At 41.9% G+C, this 25,797-nt stretch overlaps 2 protein-coding genes across 2 annotated transcripts; both read left to right on the top strand.

The window, feature by feature from the left end:
• Nucleotides 1–489: 489 nt before the first annotated feature.
• polg2 (polymerase (DNA directed), gamma 2, accessory subunit) lies at nt 490–5,996 on the top strand. The gene is made up of 8 exons (XM_033623038.2): nt 490–1,456; nt 2,199–2,304; nt 2,722–2,827; nt 3,498–3,683; nt 4,576–4,713; nt 4,829–4,909; nt 5,088–5,188; nt 5,305–5,996. The coding sequence occupies exons 1-8, from the start codon at nt 955–957 to the stop codon at nt 5,468–5,470; spliced, it is 1,386 nt and encodes a 461-aa protein (XP_033478929.1). The 5' UTR covers nt 490–954; the 3' UTR covers nt 5,471–5,996.
• Nucleotides 5,997–12,182: 6,186 nt separating this feature from the next.
• Nucleotides 12,183–25,558, top strand: srp68 (signal recognition particle 68). The gene is made up of 16 exons (XM_033624752.2): nt 12,183–12,340; nt 12,822–12,888; nt 13,559–13,672; nt 14,016–14,211; nt 14,489–14,571; nt 14,694–14,803; nt 15,236–15,315; nt 15,601–15,741; nt 20,090–20,188; nt 20,368–20,432; nt 20,800–20,953; nt 21,357–21,451; nt 21,697–21,826; nt 21,929–22,004; nt 22,139–22,191; nt 23,452–25,558. The coding sequence occupies exons 1-16, from the start codon at nt 12,253–12,255 to the stop codon at nt 23,677–23,679; spliced, it is 1,779 nt and encodes a 592-aa protein (XP_033480643.1). The 5' UTR covers nt 12,183–12,252; the 3' UTR covers nt 23,680–25,558.
• The last annotated feature ends 239 nt before the right edge of the window (nt 25,559–25,797 follow it).

The following is a 25,797-nucleotide window of genomic DNA, read 5'->3' as shown; positions in this document are numbered from 1 at the left end:
CATGAGACAGTTATATCAAACATAAAGTGTGTTAGAATATCCAGTTACTACAGAAAGACACCACCACCTGAATTTTTTTTTAAATCATATTTCAAATATAACACTACATTGTACAGAGAGAGATTTCATAATATATATATAAAAAATGTCATTCTAACAAAACAATATCAAAAGAAAACATAGAACAAAAACTAATACAGATAAAAAATAAAATCGTACGAGGGAGGTGTCAATTCAGACATAATATAAGTCATTTGTTTTTATTACATATAATTTTCCCGATTATTTAAGAGGTCTCAGCTATTAATATAAAATTTGTAACCCGGATGCTATTTTTGTTTCCTAGAGAAGGCATGACCCGCCCTCCTCTCCCTCTGATTGGCTAGTGTCCGTTGTCTTCGTTGGTCTGATTGGTTAGATTTAAATATGAGGTGTAAGATTGGTTAGGATAGTATCGGGATCAGCCAATAGGAGGCCGAGTAGGGCGGGTCATGCCCGTTATCATTTCCGGATCATACATCACATGTATTACAGTGAAATTCAAACTTTTCCTAGCGGTTATCATTGAACAATAACTATGCAACAACAATGTTAAGAAAGTCATGCGAATGCATTTGTTTTAATTGCACAGCATTTCCGGTACGTAGCATATATGCCGTTAGGTAGCTGAGGTATGCTATTGACGCTCAAGAGACGGAGGATAAAGTCATCTCTTACTGGACCTTGATTTTAGTGTTCAACACAAACAGTTTACTCTCCTTTCTACTTTAAGAAAGGCTGTTTGGTAACTTGCTACATTAAAACCTTGTTAACATTTTAACGATCATAGTTTATCTTTTCCTTAACACAGCATTTTATGTTGGACCATAGTTAAGCTGGCGTTCTTGTTTTACTCATGAAGAATCATCACTTGAAAAGACAACCTCTGGATTTACTTTGGTCAAGTTTATCATCATGTTGTCTTACGGTGTCAGAAACGTCCTATCAAGGCGCCTACAGGTATTGAAAACCTCCCAGTGCAGAATAACACTGACCCTGCAGCACAGCAGGAGACACTACAGCACATCATCCACTGATCATTTGGATCAGGTCAGAACTTTGCTGCAGCTCTGCGTGGACAGACACTATGTTTCACCTGGTCAAACTAACACGGAGCTGTTCCAGCGTGGGCTGAGCTGCAGTTATGGACCTCTGGGCATGGAGCTGAGGAGAAGTCTGCTGGAGCAGTGGTGGCACTCTGTGACCAGGTCCACAGCTCAGGTGTTTGGGATCAACACTCTGAGCAGCAGCATCAGCAGGGACACAGCCACAGATGGACGGGGACAACTGAGGGTTGTTGAGTCTGAGCATTTAAAACACATACTTGAACAGCAAGAACTGAGCAGGGAGCAGCTCATCCAGAAGGTACAGACGCTCATTCAGGGGTCTCCATCTCTGAGGACAAACTTTCTACAAGGTAGAGTGCTGTATAGAGACTCACTGTTTGATTGTTATGATACTGGTGCGATATGACAAGTAGCAGCTGCACTAGTATACTGTATGATGATTATGATGGCATGAAGTTTGGTCCTATTGCAAGGAGATGTCAAGTAAGCTGGCAATATAAAAAAACGATATCGTGATATCGGACTAAATATCATCTTAGATTTTGGATATCGTAATACTGCAAGTGTCCTTTTCTGGTTTTAAAGGCTGTATTTCAGTAAGGTGATGTAATTTTCTGAACTTACCAGTTTGTTCTAGTTTTTTTTATTATTTGCTTTTACCCACTTACTCATTGAATCTGCTTTACTGATGATTATTTATCAAATATCTCACTATGTAAATATTTACAAAAGCATCAAAAATCAATCCTACACTATTGCCGTAATATCAGTGATTTATTTGGTAAAAAATATTTGATTTTTTTTTTTTCTCCATATTGTTCAGCCCTGACTGCAAGATGGAGCATGCTGGTTCAGCAAACCTTCATGGTGCTACAGTAAAATGAGAAATAATTGGAAGTCTTAGGTGACTTTCTTGGCCTTGGTTGAGTCCATCCCAGTTCAAGCTCCATCCATCATATCAGTCTATAAACTGAATTTGAACCAAATATCGCATCAGTCCAATTTTGTTAAGGGACAAAGGGATAGCGCAACTCACTTGTGAACATAACTGATGACACCTACCCTCAACTAGTGAAAAAAAATTGTTCTCAGGTGCCTTGGAGCAGGCCATCCCGGCGTTGGCACTGGTAAACAGGAAGCTGCCCTTCGGCCTGGCTGAGACTGGTCTGTGTTTCCAGCCCTCAGATGGCTCTGGTTGGTGAGGCTTCACCTACTGTCTGTCTTTATCTGTCTGTCTGTCTGTGAGTGTATGGACACATACTTGTAAAACGTTTATTCTTGTACTTCAGATTCTCCAGATGAGATTTTGAAATGAGAGCAAATGAATTAAGCTCCTTCATACTCAATATGGCTTGATAAGATTCTATTCATATCACTCGCATCTTATATGAAGACGATTATGTTGACTTTACCAGCAAAAGTTAAATATCTTTTTTAATCATTAAACCCTGTCCACACATTGTTCTGACTGTGGGACACTAGCAATATGTACAACTCACTGTGGAACCTGCCCCTGCTTAAAAAAAAGCATTACTGTGTTTCATAACAAATACAATGAACAGGTAAGTATGTGCGGTGCTACTGCAGTTATAATGTAATGGTTCTATTCTGTCAGCCCCGCTGAGGTCACCCAGACGTCCCTGGTGTGGTTCTGCTCTACTCGTACCTCTTCCCAGTGGCTGGATCACTGGACGCGACAGAGACTGAAGTGGTGGAGGAAAGTGAGTGTTTTTTAATATGAAGGAGTGTTTCAGAGCACTGCATTAAAGGTCCAGTGTGTAGGATTTAGTGGCATCAAGCATTGAAGCTGCATAACTGAATCTTCTCCGGTGTAGGAGAACTATGGTGGCTGATGGGAAAAAGTGAATGGTCCTAGCGAGAGCCAGTGTTTGGTTTGTCTGTTCTGGGCTACTGTAGAGAAAAATATGGGGAATTCCAGCTCCATATGTAGATATAAATGACTCATTTTAAGGTGCGAAAAACACAAGAATTGATATTCTCAAATGATTATACACTAATGAAAACATAGTTATTCAGATATGCATATTAGCTGATATTGTGTAGTGCTAGCTGGAGCACAAAGAGGTTTATGGTCCTATTTTCGTGGGCTTCTTACACTGAATCCAGTCTAGTCTGAAAAGGTCTAAGTAACTTATGACTTCCCATCACTGATACATAGTTTTCTAAGTCTAAGATTCAGTCACTGATCTTCCTGCAAGCCCAGCCCCCCCCCCCCCAGACACTGCTATTACCCACAGAAAGCTGCTGATGTTTTGATGTGTATGTAAGACTTTAGTTCCAAAACTCAACAATGAGATGAGAGGGGGTTTGGGGAGGAGCCAAAGATTGTATCTCAGGTACATGAAATCACGTCTGCCCATGTCTTTCCAGTTTGCCCTGTCTCCATTGGACTTTAGCAGCAGAGATGTCCCAGAGGAGGAACTTGAGGAGGCCGTGTCTCGTGGTGTGAGGATCATCTACAGTTTCCCATGGGGAGAGGAGCCCCTGGAGACGCTATGGAGCAGAGGAAACACGGAGCTGCTGCAGACACACAAAGGAGTCCGTACCAAACTACAGGTCAGTCTGCACTGTACGTCTGAATTTAGCGTCTTACCTGTCAAGCTGCTGTTGCTGAAAAGTCACATACAGGATGTAGAAGCTTTGCAGTTGCAATGTTAACCTTGTCATCCTAGAATAATAAACAAAATAAGATGTCAACAGTAGTTAAAACCATAATACATTGTGGTTAAAAGCACATATAACACAGTTTAGAATTTCATGTAACTGCTTCAGTTTCAGCGTCCTGGTATTAGCATGCTGGCTCACTTTGACACCATCATGACTTAAAGGAATACTTCACCCCCCCCCCCCCCCCAATATGACCATTTATATATTATTTACTTGCCCTGTGTTACGTTGAATTCTTCAAGAAAAGTCTTGAATTGAAGTCATCCAGGTCAGCGTTTGACAAAAGCGAAACTATATCATAACATCCATTTACAAATTCTCACACAACTGCAGTATAATCAGTATAACCTCATTTATCAAGTCGTACGCTCTGCTACACAGTGACAAATACACTTGTCAAAACAACTGGCGACAGATTTTCTGCTATGATCTCAGAATTTACAATATAGTAACCTCTTCAAGTGTCACCATGAGTTTTGTTAACATCATGCAAATCCAGAAGTTCTAACTGTCTGAGCTCTCTGGTTTGCCCTTTAGTGGAATCCTTCAGTAGCTTTAGTACATAGGCTAGTGCGTGAACAGTTCTGTTCATGATGAAGTTGGTTGTCTACATGTATGTGTGGTTAAAAGCAAATATGTCTTCGCCCTTACTGGGACACTTGAATAGGACAAAGCCGTCGTCAATGTTAATACACAGGAGCAGCTTTTCTCTGCTATTGTTGCCTTTCTTCCATGTACTCAATCACACACAGTGTTAATTGTCTTTCTAAACTTGCTTCAGTGTCGAGATGGTCGTAAGTCAGTTCCTCACGTCATCTCAATAACCGGGAACATGGACCGTGGTGTGTTGGCCTTTCTGGCCAACTCGCTCCAGCAGCTCAGGAAAGAAGACAGCAAGCAGAAAGTGCATCAGAGAAAGGTGATGACCCACAGCTGTGCAGACGATTAATATTCCACCTTTTCACTTGACAGTCGCCCTCTCTTTTGTGGTGTGATCCTCTGTCATTGAGTTCTTTGGTCACTGTTGATTTCAGGTTCTGAAGTTGCATCCAGTTTTGGCTCCAGTCAAAGTGGCTTTAGACATTGGCAGGGGAGCCACTGTGGAGCTGAGGCAGGTAAGAAGAACATAATATGAGTGGACATCAGTGAATATTGTTGTTTATATCTTGATCTTTGTGAATCCACTGTAAAAAGTGAGGCAAGTACTGGTTGAAAGGGTTCTTTTTTTATTGAACATTTTTGCTGTGTAGGCATTATTGAAAGTATAGTAATGAATATCTGATTATTCCATAGGTGTGTGAAGGGCTGCTGCAGGAGTTTATGGAGGTTAAGATCTCTGCGTGGCCTGGGTATCTCGAAACTCTGCCAATGTCAATGGAGCAGCTGAACGCAAAGTAAAGTGCAGTTCAGTGTCGTTACTGAAGCAAAGTTGTTCATTAGTACAAGCAGCAAATAAGCAGTGTGTCTCTTGCTGTGGACTGACGTGTGTCTCTGTGTCAATGCATTGTAGGTATGATGAGATGGGAGTGCTTTTCACTGTGGTGATCAGTGAGAACACGCTCGAGAGCGGCCTCCTTCAAGTCCGCAGCCGAGACACCACCATCAAAGAGACCAAGCACATCTCTGAGATCAAGAACTTTGTCTCCAGATACATTTCGGCAGCCGACGACATCTGAATGGACTTTTGTACCTGGAAGAGATGCAAAGCTTAGGCAGCACAACATTCAGACTGTCCTTTTAGTTGCTAAAATAAACTATCGCACATCAACAAGTTAGGGACTTCCCTGTGAGGACTAATGTTACTGAACAGAGCATTTAATGGAGAAGAATTTTCTTCTGAATAACTCCTGGCTCAATGTGACGCAATTAGGAATTGTGGATGTTTGATATGTTTCGGTATATTTGTCTCATGGGTAGCCATCCTGTACCTCGTCTTTAAAGGCTAAGAAGCTATTAGTGAAAAGGAGATGTGTGCATGTACCCCCCCAGATTTCTTGTTATTTGGGTATGACTAATGTATTCTCACTCATCCTGCAGCCTCCTTTCAGTACTTGTTAGACAAAAAGGTAGATGAGTGTGATGAGGTCTGTCACTGTCTGATTTCAACAGGGTGGCATTTACATTAGAGAAGGATTGGAATAAACACATGGTATGGTTATGTCTGTCTTACTTTCTATTAAAATATCCAAAACTTCTCTTTCATATTTGTTTTGTTTTGTTGTTCAATTCAATTTAATTTATAAAGCCCAGTATCACAAATCGTGATGAGTCAGTGTTTCTTTTGAGGCTCAACGAACATTGTTTTTTTTAAGATGCATTTATTTTGGCATTTTCACCTTTATTTGACAGATGACAGAGTAGATTACAGACAAATAGAGGAAGAGAGGAGTTTGACATGCAACTAAAGTCCCAAGGCTGGAATCAAACCCATGACCTTGTGGTAACGTGACATGCGCTGTAACTTCTTGGCTACCAAAGATCTTTCTTAATCATGTGAAAACACTTGAGAGTCTGGCTTCAAGGTCCATTTTACAGCTGTTCATGAGCTTTCAATAATATTACACAGTCTTCATCCTATTTTACATATACTTCTTATAACATGGAATGTGAATTGTGTGGAAGTCAGGTAAAACATGCATGTATAGTCACACTAAAACTGGACCGATAGTTCCTAATATATACAGTACAGGCCAAAAGTTTGGACACACCTTCTCATTCAATGTGTTTTCTTTATTTTCATGACTATTTACATTGTAGATTCTCACTGAAGGCATCAAAACTATGAATGAACACATGTGGAGTTATGTACTTAACAAAAAAAGGTGAAATAACTCAAAACATGTTTTATATTCTAGTTTTTTCAAAATAGCCACCCTTTGCTCTGATTACTGCTTTGCACACTCTTGGCATTCTCTCCATGAGCTTCAAGAGGTAGTCACCTGAAATGGTTTCCACTTCACAGGTGTGCCTTATCAGGGTTAATTAGTGGAATTTCTTGCTTTATCAATGGGGTTGGGACCATCAGTTGTGTTGTGCAGAAGTCAGGTTAATACACAGCCGACAGCCCTATTGGACAACTGTTAAAATTCATATTATGGCAAGAACCAATCAGCTAACTAAAGAAAAACGAGTGGCCATCATTACTTTAAGAAATGAAGGTCAGTCAGTCCGGAAAATTGCAAAAACTTTAAATGTGTCCCCAAGTGGAGTCGCAAAAACCACCAAGCGCTACAACGAAACTGGCACACATGAGGACTGACCCAGGAAAGGAAGACCAAGAGTCACCTCTGCTTCTGAGGATAAGTTCATCCGAGTCACCAGCCTCAGAAATCGCAAGTTAACAGCAGCTCAGATCAGAGACCAGATGAATGCCACACAGAGTTCTAGCAGCAGACCCATCTCTAGAACAACTGTTAAGAGGAGACTGCGCCAATCAGGCCTTCATGGTCAAATAGCTGCTAGGAAACCACTGCTAAGGAGAGGCAACAAGCAGAAGAGACTTGTTTGGGCCAAGAAACACAAGGAATGGACATTAGACCAGTGGAAATCTGTGCTTTGGTCTGATGAGTCCAAATTTGAGATCTTTGGTTCCAACCGCCGTGTCTTTGTGAGACGCAGAAAAGGTGAACGGATGGATTCCACATGCCTGGTTCCCACTGTGAAGCATGGAGGAGGAGGTGTGATGGTGTGGGGGTGTTTTGCTGGTGACACTGTTGGGGATTTATTCAAAATTGAAGGCACACTGAACCAGCATGGCTACCACAGCATCCTGCAGTGACATGCCATCCCATCCGGTTTGCGTTTAGTTGGACGATCATTTATTTTTCAACAGGACAATGACCCCAAACACACCTCCAGGCTGTGTAAGGGCTATTTGACCAAGAAGGAGAGTGATGGAGTGCTGCGGCAGATGACCTGGCCTCCACAGTCACTGGACCTGAACCCAATCGAGATGGTTTGGGGTGAGCTGGACCGCAGAGTGAAGGCAAAGGGGCCAACAAGTGCTAAACACCTCTGGGAACTCCTTCAAGACTGTTGGAAAACCATTTCAGGTGACTACCTCTTGAAGCTCATGGAGAGAATGCCAAGAGTGTGCAAAGCAGTAATCAGAGCAAAGGGTGGCTATTTTGAAGAAACTAGAATATAAAACATGTTTTCAGTTATTTCACCTTTTTTTGTTAAGTACATAACTCCACATGTGTTCATTCATAGTTTTGATGCCTTCAGTGAGAATCTACAATGTAAATAGTCATGAAAATAAAGAAAACGCATTGAATGAGAAGGTGTGTCCAAACTTTTGGCCTGTACTGTATATGACAAATATGCACAGTGGCTTGTTATGGCATTGTTATGTATCACATTTTAAGTTTCATGTCATTATAGATGATGATATGTTGCTCATGCAGGCTTTCAGTGTATTATAATATATTGTCTTATGAGGGGTTTGGTAATATTTCAGTTGCAGCCATTAACATACATGCCTCTATTAAAAGTTATGTATTTCTCCTTGGGAAGAGGGTTTTTTTATTTATTTTTTTATTTAACAGTTTCTTTGTAATCGATTTCTAAATTATTTTTAAGTGCAAGGCTACTTAAACGTGGCGAAAACTACTTGAGTTAGACGTACACTTGAAACAATGGTCACTCATGAGCAAGCAGTAAACACAAGAATGTTACAGAAGGTAAATAAAGCACAAAGTGGTCTGTAGCTGCCGGCAGAGCTAGATGTGTTTGGTATGAATGTTTAAGTTCGCAGCTCCATCAGCAGTTGGATTCTGACCCTGCCCGGTCGAGTATGTGGTGATCCAGGCATCGATCACAGGTTTTGCTGCCACCGTAAGGTTTTCGATACCTCTGTAACCACGTAAGGATGAGTTTCCTCCAACCTGGATCCACAGCTGGAGAGCAGTGTACAGAAGGTTAGGGAAATCAGAATTCTTGGGACATCCTTGCCTCTGTTTGCAGAGTGCAAATGCCCATCCCGACCAATGGCCACCGGGTGCTGCTCCTTGTGCACCCCCAGATGAGGCTGGTGGGTCGATGTATTCGACAAAAGCCTCGACTTTACTGAGCTCATCTATCCCAGTGCGATTTCTGATCATATTGCTGAGATCTTGCCAGGGAAAGTCGTGGAAATGTTTGATTGCACGTACGGTTGTCACAATGCCGGTCAACATCTGAAATTCTGTTTGCTGGCATGCCTTCGCCAAGTACGGAGAGACTGGTCTCAATGACTGCTCCAACGCAGAAAACATGTCCTGCACTTCTTGGGAAGTCTGCTTTTGTTGGCTCCAGTGCATACTCAGAAAGTCCCAACCCTTAATTACCATGTTACGAGTGAAGTCAATGTTGTCAACATGAATCTCACGTCTAGCTTCAGCAATGACCTTTCTGAGCCTTGTGGTCGTGATGTTGCCTCCACTGGTAAGAATGGTAACTCCCAGGACCAGCATGCCCATAATATCATTTCGGCGCACTGTGCCTTTCTGGAGGCTTAAGGCAAATACGAGTAGGTACTCCAGTATGGCCAGTATATTCCCCGTCCGGATGGGCATGGCAGCACCAGTTTGCATGTTCAAGTTGTGGTACCCAGCCAGTGCCCACGGGTGGAGCTCATTGGCAGCAGCTACCGGTTGTGATCCCTGGGGTTGGTTATCAGGCGTACTTGCGCTGAGCACGTACGTTTCCCAGCACGTACATCAGTGATCCACACAGCCCAGTGAGCTGGGTTGATGCAGATAAGCCCGTTTGCATCTGGTTGAACCGGAAAGCCAACGGGCCAAGGATTCCAAAGTCCATTAACCTCAAGTTCGAAGGGAACAGTGATATCATCTACATCCATCGCATTGGGCCCGAAGGACTCGATGATCAAATGACGAAGTTGGTTCTCATTCATGTACATTTTGTTGTCAAGAATAGAAAGTCCTCCTGCCACAGCACTGAGGGATATTACTGCCTGTATCAAGTCTGGGTTCTGGACCATTCGTTCGTCTCGGAGAGCACGACCCTGCTGGCGAGCGAGGATCCCTCTTGCAAGTTGATTAACATGTCCTCCTAGTGAGTTGTGTGGAGGGAGTAAACGCATCAATTGACTTAACCCACCTCCTCGCAGCATGGCTAAACCTCCCAAATGAAAACTCATTGAGACCAATTGCACTGTCAATGTAGAAGAAACTACAAAACAAGCCAAAGAGTTTTAAAACTCTGAGATTTCTTTGATATCTGCCTCTATCAGATATTTCCCTGTGGAAGCAACCTGCGCCAGTCTATGATTTGCACATTTGAGTAGATGATGACTGATGGGCAGAAAGTAACGAACAGTATTTTTCAACGACTCTTTTTAGTGTTATGTATGTACTGGATCAGGCTGTCTAACATCAGAGTGTTTATGCATCCCCAACTTTTCCCAGTCACTGTAAATGCACCGCTCATGCTGCCTGCTACGGGGAGTGAACAAGAAGCTGTTAAATCAGGCTCAAGTCGAGACCTCCGCCCGCAAACGCCAGTAGTGCATTCATGTGCTCCTCGGATGGTCAGTCCTCTAACTTCAGTCTGTTCATGAGCTTTTAGTTGTAATTTGCAAACAGCATGGATGCTACCAAGAAGATGTGTTGTATATTATCGCTCAGAATGTTTAAACATTCATTGGTAATGAATCACAAAAAGGAAACGGATCAGGTGAGTGATGAAATTCGATCAGAAACAAATTTTTCAGATTATTCCGACACCAGATGAATGCAGCAGAAGGCTTCAAACACTGCTGCTACTTGCCCCTCAAAGAACATTGTAACATCATATTGAGCATACATAGCCTACTAGATACAAGCAGGGTTCTGAATTAATGCATTATAATGAGCACTTTGTCTTCATTAATTTGAACATGGCCTATACAATACAATAAGACTGTTAAACACAAAGGTGTCAAACATACGGCATGGGGGCCAGAACCGGCCCACCAGAGGGTCCAATCCGGCCCTCTAGATAACTTTGCACACCTAATGTTGATGCACATGTGAGGGCTGAGAGGTTTCAGGAGCAATTTAAACAGTGAGCAGATACTTCATGTAAAATATTGCCTCAGAGGCTTTTCTACTCTGACCAGAACACAGCTCTCTGAAATAACATAAGTACTTTCTATGGTCATATTTAAAGATTTTGAACACTGTGCAAACTATTGTCAACCAGCAGCTTCAGTACAAAAGAATCTGTATCAGACTAATATCTTCAAACAATATTACAGGAACCCTGCTGCTGAGGCACTGACAAAACTTCAGATTGTAAGGCAGGGGATGACTTAACATGCTTCTTCTATAGCTTCCGTTTCAGTGGGTAATTATGAAAATAGTCACATGTAATGTCAGTGAATAGTAGACTGGCTGAATGTGGAAAAACGTAGACATACTGTTGAATTTGCACATGATTTTTCTTTCTTCTTCGTTTGGTAAATGGGTGAAAGTTTTTGGAATGAAACAAAAATTCTAAGGGGTTGATATTTATAGGTTATTATGCAGTGGTTTCAGGGGTCATGTCCACTTGAGATCAAAGTGGGCTGTATTTGGCCCCTGAACTAAAATGAGTTTCACACCCCTGGTTTAACACCTCCTGAATCCAGTCACACACACAGTGCGGCAGTAGCTCAGTCCATAAGGACTTGGGTTGGGAACCGGAGGGTTGCCTGTTTGAGTCCCCGTCCGGACCAAAATATGGAGCGTGGACTGGTGGCTGGAGAGGTGCCAGTTCACCTCCTGGGCACTGCCGAGGTGCCCTTGAGCAAGGCACCGAACCCCCCAACCCAAGCTTGGGGCGCCTGACCAAAGGGCAGCCCCCTCACTCTGACATCTCTCCACTTTGTGCATGTATAGGTCCTGTTTGTGCATGTGTGTGTCTTTCAGACCTGTGTGTAATTGACAAGCAAGAGTGAAAACATTGAATTTCCCCTCAGGGGGATTAATAAAGTGAATAAACTTAAACACTCACAAACATCACATTGGCCACAACTGGACTGGACTGTGGAATGTGTTTGCAATTGTAATTTGATTTTTCATTTCTATTTATGAGCTTATTTTAACTTATCTTATTTTATGTCTATTTTAATGACTAGTAATACATTGAAGTGAGGTTTTGCGGGTGAGAAGCATTAGCTGTTAATGGTGCATACTATAACAGAGTGTCAAGAAGCAACTGACACCATATTTCGTAAAAAGTATCTGAACATGAAAGGTTTGATATATGAACATTTAGCCTTTAATGGAATCGATACTGTGAAAAGAATCGTACTGCCCCTGAGCCCTTCAATTTGTTCTCTTCTATGGCTCTGGACTGCCCATCACAAGAAAACGTTTCAACTAAGTCTCGCGACATTTTAGTGTGGCTTTGCCCCTCCCTGTGCCGTCATTGGTCCCTGGCTCTCCGTCTGACTGAGCATGTGTATGTGCCGCTTAGCTGTTAGCATTTAGAGATGGCCGCAGACAAGCAAAACGACGCCAAAGTGTCCTCCGTGGATGAAAATAAAGAAAATGCTCCGGATGGGGGTCTTGGACTGGAGAGTATCCTTCCCAGCACCAGTCGTGTAGCGGCGGTTTTGTTCTTGCTCCGGTGAATCTGTGTTAGGCTCAGAAGCTAACGTTAGCTTGCTAGCTAGCTCGGTTAGAGGATAATGTTAGCCTGCGTTAGGCTACGTGTCATACTGAAGCAGGCTGTCAGTGGCAGGCTTAAAAACAGACTTACGTGGCTTGTCAAAAACTATATTTGTAGTCTTAGGACCTTAAATTAACTAAGAATGTTTGTTAATGCGTGTTGCTGTAGAAATGTTTATTTGTTCACTTAAAACTTTTGTAACCTTTGAGTTTCAGTAGCAGCTGTGTTGTCGTTCCAGCAACACTTCACAGCATTACAGTCAGAGCGTCTGGGTCTGTATGTACAGTGCTGATATGACTGTTATATTCATACGTGAATATGAATGACAGATGTTGAGTGTCATGTATGTGTAAGACATAGATGAGGTTGTCCCTTAACATTGATTCCCAGTTTTGCAAATAATCAAGGAGTCCCAGCAGCAGCATGGCCTCAGGCACGGAGACTACCAGAGATACAGGTGAGCTGTGCTCAGCCATACATGGCACATAAACTTGCACCAACTGGACCATAGCTACAGAGATGTGTGTGGTGACATGTCCAGTGTTGAATGACTGTTCACATGGAGGTGCACACTTTTTCCATGATCACAAGGTTTTCATATAGTGTAACTGTTTGCTTGTTATGTAAATTGACCACTCTGTCAGTGACATTTTTCCAATTTCCTGTGTATACAATACAGTATTTTATATTGGATACCAAATTGTTGTTTTATACACTGAGAAGAAGCTGTTTGCATGGACACATCTGCTGCCATATTATTCACAGGAGACTGCTGCTGTACAAATAGCTTATACTTAATTAACCACACTTGTACAATCAAATGTGATCAAGTACAACAGTAAAATTGCAATGCAGTGTATTTTGCACACATGGTTGTCATAACTTTAACTCAAATGGCTCAAACAAGAAATCCAGAAGGAGAATAACAAGTCTTTCTAGACAATTTAGTGTAATAGTTAAAAAATAAATAAATAAATAAATAAACAAAACAAAAAACCTGCAATTACATTGGAGTAAATGACTTGACTACTGCATTGTTATCATATCTGTTGTGTGAAAGCAAGATAAAATGTTTATGTAAGTCTTCATTTACTGTAAAATAACCATCTCTGTGTACCTGTTTTCAGGGGTTACTGCTCCCGCAGACTGCGTCGCCTGCGCAAGACTCTTGGCTTCAAGATGGGCAACCGACACAAGTTCATAGGGAAGAAAATAACAGTCGAAATGCTTTCTGACAGCAGGTAAGGAATCGAAAGTGTGAGCTGTACATTCATGTGCATTTAACTAGCTCTTACACAGTATGTAACAGTTTTACACACAGAAACTGTGTTTGATTAAGTGTAATAAAAGTACATCACAGAGGAATTTGGTCAGTTTTTACCAGTATGTAGTGGCTTGTTGTCTGCATTAGACATGAGTCTGCAACTGGCTTGGTACACCTTACTAGAAACAACAGAACTGAAACAGACCTTGTAATGAATATTTTTGCTGAAGATAATTTGCTGCCTCTGTTGACTTTGGATATGAATGTGTCCACTAAAAATGGTGAAAATACAACTGATGCAATGACCTCTCCCTCTTCAGGTATCTGTTGCTGGTTTTGATGGAGGCTGAGCGTGCATGGAGTTATGCCATGCAGCTGAAGCAGGAGGCCAACACAGAGCCACGTAAGCGCTTCCACCTGCTGGCACGACTACGCAAGGCTGCCAAGCACAGCGAGAAGCTGGAGAAGCTCTGTGAGAGCCCTCGTGTTGACGCCAAGACCAAACTTGAGGCACAGGTACGCACGACTCAGTCACCTTCAGCCTGCTTTTAAATTCAAAGTGAATGTGTATAGAATATTTATGTCCAATGAGATTGCAACAGTTTCAGAAGTGTTCTCAACCTGTCGTATTTTGACTGTACACTATTTTTGATTGTCGCATGCTCTATATATGAAACAAAATTACTAACAAAGTTGATAGGTAGGATTTATTATTTAAAGCTGTGTTATAGGGAGCAAAATTCTCTAAATCTTACAACATCCACTTCAGAAGGGCTTTTATATTTTATTTCAGGCCTACACAGCATACCTGACTGGTATGGTGGAGTTTGAACTGCAGGAGTGGAAGCTCGCCATGGAGGCCTTCAACAAGTGCAAGTCAGTTATAGCGTCAATACAGTTTCTTTATACACTGGCAGAATAAGTGACTGTGTGTTTGTCATGTATGTGTTTATATGACCTTTTGGAAATTTTAAACAATCCCATTTTTGTCTTGTCAGGACCATCTATGAGAAGCTGGCCAGTGCTTTCACTGAGGAGATGGCAGTTCTGTATCGCCAACGTGTGGATGAGATATCACCCAACATCCGCTACTGTGCTTACAACATTGGTGAGTAACATATATGGGTGGGGTGAAACAAGATGGCGGCTGTGTGGCTTGCCCCGGTACAAGCTCTGTTTCAGTGTCTTGTACTTCTGTGTACTTCATGTGTTGATAAATCGTGACCTCTCACCAACACAAATAGTTGTACCACACTAGAACTTCATGTCAGTCCTGCATATGGCGTGTGAATTTTGTTTTATGTTGTGTGACTGATGTGATGTTAATGTTGTCTATGTTTGTTGTAAACGACTATGTATTGAGCTTACGCACCATGCTGTACACAAAGCAAATTCCACCAACTGCTGCCATGTGGTCCTCAATAAATGATTGATTGATCCCCTTCAACATAATTGACAGCCGTCTTAGACTCACTTAAGCATTCTGAGACATTGTTCAGATGAACTCTGTAACTGAATTTTTTTCTCTGTCTGATTGTAGGTGACCAGAACGCCATCAATGATTTGATGCAGATGAGACTGACAGGTGGAGGAGGAGGCATGATGGCTGAGAAACTAGAGGTGAACATACAGAAGTCAGACAATAGTTTATTTGCTTGTATTATCTTTCATATATTGGTGATGCCAATGTCAGGGGTGGAACACACACCTGTTCCTCAAATTTAAATTTAATCTCATTAAAAAGTAAGCTGAGTAAATGTGTGTGCATATGTTAGTATAACTTCAAACAAGATTGAATTACTCATTGATGAAATCCAAAGATGTCTTGGCTCTTGTGGATCAGAAAATCTGTTTTATAGATATATTTAAAAAAAAACGTTCATTTCTTTTTTTAATTCTTCTCAGGCCCTGATCACTCAGGCAAGAACTAAGCAGGCAGCCACCATGAGTGAGGTGGAGTGGCGAGGGCGAACGGTGCCCGTCAAGATCGACAAGGCCCGCATCTTCCTGTTGGGTCTGGCAGACAACGAAGCTGCTATCGCTCAGGTCAGTATTTTGTCAGTTTACCTGCTTTGTAGGGGGTCAAAACAAACTGTGTTGCCAGCAGCTCTTAAAGGTCCTGTGTGCAACATTCAGAACAATAATATAGCAGCAAACACCTCGTTGCTATGTAAAGATACGGCAGAGAATGTAGCTGCGCGAGTTCGATGTGTGTTGTGATGTGAGCTTCTTTGTGGTTTGTTGTGGTAAGCTTGTCTGGCCACGCGTGCATGTTAGCGCATGTATGTATCCCACTTACTAGCTCATCACTGCCAATTTGCACTGCGCTCATACAGTAGTTAGTGCTGATATTGGAATGCTATCATCGCGGAAGCATGGCGCCCACGCCACACTTCCCCCCGATTAATACCATTAGCTCTATCAGCAATGTTGCCGTTGTTTTATGCTGTTTATGGAGTTAGCACTGCTAGCTGCTAGCCACCAACTCAGCCAAATATGTCCAGGCAACTCGTATGCACTGACTTTCACATAGAACCCCTTTGAATATCATTACATGCCAGTACTTAAAACATACATACATGTTTGGATGTCCCTGTGTCCTATTAGTCTAAAGCCCACATGATACTTCTTGAATCCATGTAGTTTCAAGTGTAGTATTAACACAATCTTTAATACTTCCACTTTTTATGTCTTAACACCCATTTAATTGCAACATCCTGATTCAGTTCAACTTGTTGCAAGTCAATCTCCCTTGCTCTATCTTCAAGGTTCTGTCTGTGTCTCCATCTTTATTTCTAAAAAATACCTGCTGCATAGTTTACGACATTCTCTACACATTGTGGTCTCAATGCTTCATTCTTACCTACCTAGTCACAGTGTAGTCTAAGAGCGCATTCACACCAGGATAGTTCGGGGGACTTGATTCAATTGGGTGGGGAATGCTGACAAATTTCACACCTTCATTTGGTTTGGTTCACTCTCAAACTGCACTTTTTCAAGCGGACCAAACCGCCTGGACAACGTCACGCAGTTACAACAGCTGCTTGTTAGGGGGCGGTATTGCTCGAAACGACCACTGACCAGGAATAAAAAAGCGTGAGGAAGAAGAAAACCTGGCTCATTGATTGGCCAGGACTGAAAACGGAAATCCACTTGCACTGTTGGCTTTGTTTGTTTGTTTTCTCCCGAAAATGCACTGCGCTCTACGTCTCTTCCTTTTTTGGTTCACTTCCTCTCTTTGGTTCACTGGGTAGCCTGTTTGCATTTCCTACTGAAAGCGAACCACACCAGGGTTCATTTGCAAGTGAGCTGAGACCCCCAGTTTTCAAGCAGACCAGGGTTCGCTCGTTTGGTCCGCATCAGAGTTCGAATGAGCGTTCGCACCACTCGAAACGCACCAAACTATTCCGTGGAAGCGGACCAGGGCTCATTTAAAGCAGACCAAATAGTACCAGTGTATGTGTCCTAAATCGTTAGCTTATGCCACATACAAAAGCAAACTATAGATCAACACTGTCATGTGAAATCTGCAGCCTCACAGTAACAGTTTTCTGATGGCAGTATGTTTTTTGTTGTGCTGAATCAGAAAATGCTCTCTGAAGGGTGTCCACTTTGAACTGGTGGATTTTAAATGCTACACCTCATAAACTCTGCTTTGTTGGATGGTTAAGACCCTTGCTCCTCAGTTTTTCATAGGTACACATGCTGTCCCATGTCCTTAACTTCCCTACCAGTGTGCACATCTGTCTGGCATCAAGATGTCAATTGTAAAATCTCAAAATGGGCGTTTGAGCACAACACCTCCTCCTTACATCAGTCCATGCAGTTTCTTAAACTTTCAGTAGGTGGCACCCTCCTCTTTACTGTCTTGCCTGTCCCCTCTCTGCCGCCACAGCTCATTCCTCCAGTCTTCTTATGCCAGAAGACTCAGCACACCCTGCGGACACACCTGTCACACCCACAGCCACTCAGGTCTCTGGCATGCAGCCTCTGTCATTGCACAACTGCATTCTGTGCATTTCAGCCCACACATGAATATGGGGCTACACCCAGCAGGTCTCTGTGGACAGATTAGTATTATCTCAAAACACCTTTCAGTTTCAAATGGGCTCTTCTGGGACTCAGCTGTAGTGTTGCAGTCTATTGTTGAGCTAATGGTGGCTGTAACTTTATGTGAAGCTACTGAAGCTGAACTATTTTGTTTTTAAGACTGCGTGACCTACTTAATTAAATGACATCCTCATCAGCTATCTTTGTAAATGATAGAATAAATGTTGTAAAATTAGCAATGTTTGGTGCCATTAGTCCCAGATTGCTCAGTAGAAAGTAAGAGTATGTCACACCAGCACCTCAAGTTTCTCTAGTGTCACCCTGATCCCCAGCTGTTGGCTTCTGGATACAGGAACACCATATTGGGCCATACCACAGTCCTAGTGGAAGAGCTCCGTCGACTCCTCCTGTCTCTAATCAGTTTATCCGTCCAGCCCTCCCTCTGAACAAGAGAGGATGCTCAACCGGTTGAGCCGGTCACGCTAGGCGTTGCCAGGTTGTTGGCACGAGAGTGTCGCACTAAATAACATCAGTCTTCTGGGTGGATGAGAGCAGCCGTATGACCTGTTTATTATCAGTTATCACTACGAGGAATTCTCTCGTAACATTCCTCCACTGTGTTTCTACGTAGAGGGTTTTTCTTTTAAGGTGAAGATGTGACAATACTGTCATCCATAAAGGTGTTAAACAACGTTAAGTTGTTCAGAAAAAAATGATACTGTAGCAACATTTCTCATGTCATTAATTCTTAGATTTGCCAACATACAGTAATCCAACATGGCCTCTTTCTTTAAATATGAACATGGTATGTCCTGTTGACATCTGAGACTATCATAGAGTAACACAGGCCCATTGTATGAGCGTATCGATGAAAGGAAGGTGAGGTGAAGAACAATCCTGTCATTCACAAAGATGTGAACCCTGAAACTCCAGTGTGTGACTGCTGGTGAGTTGTGTGCAGGAATGTATCGGCAGCCTGCTGGGCCACATACCTTTGCCTCTCACCCAGTTTGGCAAAGTCACATCCTGCTTATACTGTTGCTCTCTTCTAAATGGATGAAATATTTGTGTGTGCATGATTGACTTTAATTTGTGCAAGTGTAGCTTTAATCAGGTGGAAGATGGTTCTAAGTCTGACTGTTAAGATATTTAGGCCAATATGTCTACGTCTTTCTTGCTTTTATATTTATTATTTTCCATCTTTTAAGACATTTGTTGTTGTTTGTGTTTGTTGTAACCACTCAAAGTAGGGGACAATATTTGTTTCTATGGGCTACGGGGCAGGTTTGGTGTCGAAAATGTAACTGTTTCCTCCAAGTTCACAAAGAACACATTAAACCAAAGTTGTCCCCTCCCAAATTCCTCTGGATGTTAAACCTGTTGACATAGTTTCATGATTCATTTTTCTTTCTTAAATCCCTCTGCACCTTTTGACATTTCATAACTGTAGCAGAATTGCACCATGGCTTCATATAAGGCACTGATGCATCACGCATTTTTATTAGACTGTACATTTGTAAAGGATGAACTGATATGCCGGGAGGTCATGAGAACTGATGCATATGTACTAAGTAAATGCCCAAATTCTGAAAACATGACGGTACTCATTTTTCTCTGGATCTGACGGGGCATCATATGTCCCCAAGTGGTTTAGTCTGCCGGTAGAAGCCAAAGGAAGACGGGGACAGGTGCAGCTGCAGTGACGGCTCCACCACAAAGTGTTTTGGTTTTTTTTGTTTTGTTTTTTTGGGAGGCCAGCATATTTTGTTAATGGAAGCACCCTGTGTTTACGCTGTACTACAAATGCTAGCAGCGTCTAATCTCAGAGCGTTTTTTTGTTTTTTGTTTTTTTTTTTTTTTGGTCTTCCAGTCGGCCTTCCAATCACATTGTAGTTTTCTGCGGAGACTCTGCTCTCTGCCTGTTGTTACATATTTTCTGTTTTCAGGACTTTTATGGGTGTGTACCCCCACAGCTCTCAGGTGAGGTCGCGGCTTTATAAAAAGCTAGCGACCAGGTGCGAAGGAGTGAATCGGGATGTCGGCTTTTACATTGACTTTCACTGGCGAGCGTGTTAACTGTCAGTAACCAACAAACCTGCTTAGTATACCTTTTTAAATGCTGTTTTCTGATCTGCTTAGTTAATTTGCTGTAGTGAGCAAATGGTAATGCATAAACCTACTACTACTGCTGATGGTGGTACATCATCATATCCTGCATGTGTTTCAAATGCATTTTAATGTGAAGGCAATATTAATTTTTGTCATTATGAAGCAGGAAGCATGGTTGGTGTTAAATAGTCATTATGTTCCACTATAGATGTTGATTACTGTTTCTGTTGTGCAGACAGCTAATGAGGAGACCAAAGAGCATCTGTATGAGACCCTGCTGGCCGAGTGCAGAGACACCATCCAGGCTGTGAGAGAGGAACTCAAGAGTGAGGCGGTAAGGTTCAAAAGTTGAGATATTTCGGTGGAGAGGGCTGTGAGTTTGTATTTAGGACCTAGATGTTTGCTAACAGATAATAGGCATCAATTTGATTTTCATCTTACTAAGTGAAGACGTGATGTTAAAACAATAATGTAATTTTTAAAAAAAATGTTATTTATTGCTTGTCTTTGTAGAAGCAGCGAGAGAGAAGCTCTGATGCTGACAGTGGCAAGGTGTCCAACCTGCAGTTCCTGCACAGGTAAAAGAAACACGTCTACTTGAAAGGATCAGACTTCACATATTTTCTGTCTTTTGAGAAAGCTGCTGTGTCAGGTCATGTCATCATGTTGTCTGGCTTTAACGAACCATTAGTTTCATCCACCAGTTCATTTCTCCATTCATTATTTTTGACTACATTACCAGAAAACGTGGCAGTTAGTACATTTTGTTAGGTCAGCGGTCAAAAACCCAGAGATATTCAGCTACGATCATGTATTGCAAAGAAAAGCACAGTAACATATACAGTACATAGGCCTTACCATAAATAAGTTTACGCCCTCTGATAATTCTGTTACATTTATCCACTCAATAAGTAAATAATAAATGTGCTGTTGGTCTCCTCCCAGTTACCTGACCTACATCAAGCTGTGTACATTGGTGAAGAGAAATGAGAGCATGGCCCACACTCTGCAGGCTAAACTGAAGGAACCGGAAGCCGACGAGAACAAGAGAGGGCCCCGTCCACAGGACCTCATCCGCCTCTATGACATCATCCTGCAGGTAAACGTCTGGGCATAAATATATTGTTATCCTTTTAATCATAAGGCTATCCGTCTGGAGTAGTAGTTCAAAAATGAAGATAGATGGTTTTTTTCAGCTCACAATGACAAAACAGATTCACTGCTTTATGTCCATTAGTCGTCCATAAAAGCTGCATTTATTTAAGTTAGAATAAGTAGTAAGAAAGTGGCTCTTAGTTGCCAGTTACTCGCAGTAGCTGTGTGAGAGTGATGAGTTGTTTGATTTGTGTTGCCACCAGCGAAGGGATGTGTACTTTGCCTTGTTTGACTGTCTCTGTCACGGTGTAAGCTTCTGTTTCTCCTGTTCTTCTGTTTCTCCTCGTGTTCACTTCCTGCCTCCCCTTTTACCTCCCAAACATTCTTCTGTTTGTCTGTCTCTCCAGAGTCTGGCTGAGCTCTCCTCCCTGCAGGGCCTGGAGGATGACCACACCTTCCAGAAGGAGGTGTCCCTCAAGATGCTGGTATACAAGGCCTACAGGTCAGACATTTTTGGGTTGCAACCTCCTAATAAAAAAAATACAACTAAGATTCAAATAGTAAGGTGTTGTCTGGAAACCTTTTAATGTGCTTGTAAGGCAATTAATGTTCAGTGCTGCCATGTATTAGTATGACATCCATGAGCCCATAATGTACTCTTGCAGCTGCTGTCCTCTTGAAGTCATTTCTCTTTTTCTTTGAATAAATACATACACTCATGTGGTCCTTCCGTCTGTACCTTCACAGGTGTTTCTTCATAGCTCAGTCTTATGTGCTGGTTAAGAAGTGGAGCGAGGCGCTGGTGCTGTATGAGAGGGTGCTGAAATACGCCAAGGAGGTTCAGTCTAAGGCCAAGAGCCTCAACAACAGCCTCAAGGTTGGTCATAGAAAAACACACACAAGCACCACAATTAAAAACATCAGTTCACCAACACTTGTACTCGACCAGAAACATGACTGTTGTATCTGGTTTCTGCAGGATCTCCCTGATGTTCAGGAGCTCATTGCCGAGGTCAATGCTGAAAAATACTCCCTTCAAGCTGCTGCTATTTTAGGTGAGTGCACCCTTTGAACTAACAGTTATCTAGCCAGCTCATTTACTTATACCATATGAGAACCTATTTAGTCCCATTCTTCTCTTTTCTGCCTCATTCTGTGTAAAAACCTGTAGGAAATGTTTGTGTTTCAGATACTGATGAGACTGCTGAAGTTCCCACTCAGCAGCAGGTGAAAGACAACACGGTAAGAGGCCAAAATCAAGAGACACGCCACACCATTTCATTTTGTTTTATTTTTTAAGGGGCTGCTGTTGTGCTCATTGAAGGCTCTTTCTATCTGTTGGAGAAACTGCCAACCAATGAGAGTTTAGTAGGCAGGATTAAGAATGTCTTTATTCATAGCTAGCTAAATGGCAACCAAAAAAATAACGCCACAGTTCAGAAAAACATGACATTGATGCAACTGTAAAGGCTTTTTGTAGGTGGACTTGCATAATAACAACTCTTAGATTGGTATTTAGTTTCTGTGATTATCATGAAAACGTTAACTGCTTACGCGCCAGCTGAAAACGTGATGACAATGATTAGTAAGAGCAAAACAAAAATAAGAGATAAAGCTAAAGTGAATACAGTGTCAGGCAGCATTAAGTGAAGTGCATAGCTATTCTGCCTGATTATCAGGCTATCAAGAATGTTACACAAAGCAGTAACAACAAGCGAACAACATCATGCCAAATTTGTTTTACCCTGTGTCTTCTGAAAACTGTCTAGACACAGGTAGAACAGGTAAGATGATGGCTTTAGGTCAAGGGGATTTCATTGTGCCTTGTGGTTGTACCAGCTACAAACAGGGCATACAAGTAAGAAAAGCCTTGGTTGTCATCACAAGAAAGGACACAGGATGCCAGTTGATGTCTTTCAAGGTCTTCACAAAAGAGTTGTGTTTACAGCAGCATGCCACTCTCCTCTACTCTCACTCTGTTGGTCATATTGTAACACCGTGTCTAACTGAACACGATGCAAATGAGAGAGCGAATATATCAGATTGTGTCAGTGTTTCCCAATGAAGATGTCCTAATGTGCTCTGTGTGTCAGCGAACAGGCTAAGTGGTATGTTGCTTGTTTGAAAAACTGCTCACCCTGGCTCTAATTTGGTGAAGCTTCACACACCTCTGATCTTTTTGCAAGCAACGGCAAGTCCTTGCTTCAGCCCGCTCAGGGCTTGATAGACTTCCTGATTGTTGTTCACAGTGTATCTGGACACTTTTGCGCTCCAGATGCCTGAATTCACTCATCAGTGTATTTTAGGAAGAGGTGTAAAACTCTTGAGGTCAGACCAATCAAAATAACAAATGACAATCTTCGACCATGACAAAAACATTCAACCGTCATATGTTTTCCGAATCCCATAGTTTTGATATGCTGGATGTCTGAGTTATTCATGGTTTGTGATCATCTGTGAATATATAATGCTCACTTTCTTTCTTTTTCTTCCTGAATGCAGCCCCTCTGCAACCGCCTTGAGACCTTCCGCTTGGATCCCACTCTCGTTGGAAAGCAGCCCAATTTGGTCCAGTTCCCTCCCGACTTCCAGCCAATCCCCTGCAAGCCTCTGTTCTTCGACCTTGCGCTCAACCACGTGGCCTTCCCACCCCTGGATGACAAGGTGGAGCAGAAGGGCAAGGGCGGTCTCACCGGCTACATCAAGGGCATCTTTGGCTTTGGCAGCTAAATCAGTCCCGCAGGCTTCAGTTTCTACAGTAGAGCCACGAGGCCCCGAGTTTACCCCAAACAACCAGACTTGGGTCAGTTGTTAATTAGAATAATTAAAATTACTTTTACGTTTTGAATTAGTGCCTAAGTGCAAGAGGGGTGGAGTTTGCAAATCTGAGGAAGGCAGACTGAGTCTACTCTTCTATAATCTTTCTTGGAAGATTAATCCAATCAGTTTCAAGTAGCAATATGACCCAAGTTCACCTGCCATCTTTAGTAATAACATCAGGCTGCATGGGTTCCTAGTATAAAGGCTCCCTCCTTAATTTGAGCTGTGGAGGTGTCTGTGACTTTCAGGTTTTACAAGTTACCCTGCCTTGGTCTCCAAGTACAGCCAAGTTGTCAATCTCACAGTCCTGTTAGAGTAAAATACACCACTTAGGCATCATTAGTAGTTATCCTCTTTTATTCAGTGTTACGTAAGCGCCTTCATGTAATTACGTGTCATTTTTGTCTGTATGTGAGTTGTTTTCAGCATCGTTTCTTAAAATTTGCAAAGTGCAGTTTTGATACAGCAGCTACTTTGACTTTAAAAACAAAGTAGCGCTCCTCTAATAGTATAGATATCCTGTGACATGTAGTCCAACAAACTGAAGCCGTTTTATCAATCATCACAGTTTTACAAGACTTCAGCTGTGTCCACCTTTGTTGTGGTCTCGCCTGCTTTTGACGGTACATTAAGACACCAATTTGTGATTCAAAACTTCACTTTGTACACTGACATCACAATACACTGAAAGATGAGAGCTATAGGGTGGAAATGCAGCAATAAACTGGATTTGGTTTGCTGTCAAAAAGCACAAGAAGAAAGATATCTTGCCACCCTTGTGGTCCGTCTTTTCTAAGTGGCTTCTACTGTGTGAAGTCATGTGAGCAGTACTGTTACCTTCAAATGGATGAAGACTAAAGTAATGAGAAGAATTTGGATAAAGCTTTGAAGTTTTAGGTGCATCAACAGGACGATGAAAGACAAAGCCATGAATCAAATTGTGAAATGTTGTTTTTCTTCAAACAGTGAATGATTAAATATTGTCAGCTGCAGCCTGCAGAGGTAATGCTGTATATGTTGTCCCGTATGACATTCGGCCCTAAACTTGCATTATTTTCGAGAAGGGTCCAACTGCTTCAACACGTCTAGATAGAAGCCTCATTTTTATCACCTCAGTGTCTGTTGTTTTCAAGGCACATTTTCTACAGAAGGGTTTGCTGGCTGATGACTGTGACGTAACAGTGCAGCTCCTCAAACTACTTAATTCATGTAATGTTTTTATTTTTACATTTTGATTTGCATTTCAGCAACATAAATGTTGCAGTAGACATTCAGGAAGTGAAGGAGTTCTTAGCAGCCTTTCATTCATCACACCACCACACCTGTTTGTCCATCACTAGTAGGCTTAAAGTGTTTTCATCACCAACGACATGTCTATGGACATCCTGTAATGCTAGAAAAATATTTTGTTTTTTGTTGCAAACAGCTGAAGTCGCTCATTTTGTCTGACCTTTTTAAGGGACCTGGTTTGCCTGTGATACCTGGTAAAACACTATCTAGAGGACTGTGTCAGTGTCACTCTCCTTCTCTGACATTTCACTGTTTTGCTTACTAATTTTTATCAGTGTCTTCAGTTTAAATCATTGTTTTTTTTCCCCTCAGTGTTTTATGTTATGAATTGAGAAGGATGCGCTGGAATAGTTCCAGTACTTTACCTCGAATTGACCTGGAAAACAATTTGTCATGATGAATAATTGTTTGAAACATAAGTGGAAAGAGAAATGACATGATGAGAATGTATGATTTGATTTAATTTCCAGGCGTACGATTAAAATATATTTGCACCAAATGCTGCGTACCTGACATTCTTCATTCACTTCTGTGGACAATTCAGTGACATTAGTTTTAACTTAAGGTGAATACCATCTTAATAGTAATTCCAATGTTATTTCCATGGCCCAGGAAAGTTAGATCAATATTTGTGAACACAAGCTACTCTCTCTCAAAGCCAGAAACCAGAGAAGATGGATAGATAGACTAAGCACAAAAGTAAGGAAATTTGTGTTTGGTAGATTATTTCTTTGTTTT

The sequence above is a fragment of the Epinephelus lanceolatus genome, chromosome 3 (genome assembly GCF_041903045.1).
Source record: "Epinephelus lanceolatus isolate andai-2023 chromosome 3, ASM4190304v1, whole genome shotgun sequence".
NCBI lineage: Eukaryota > Metazoa > Chordata > Actinopteri > Perciformes > Serranidae > Epinephelus > Epinephelus lanceolatus.
The sequence above is the reverse complement of the archived record's forward strand: the minus strand, read 5'-3'. Positions and strand labels throughout refer to the sequence as shown.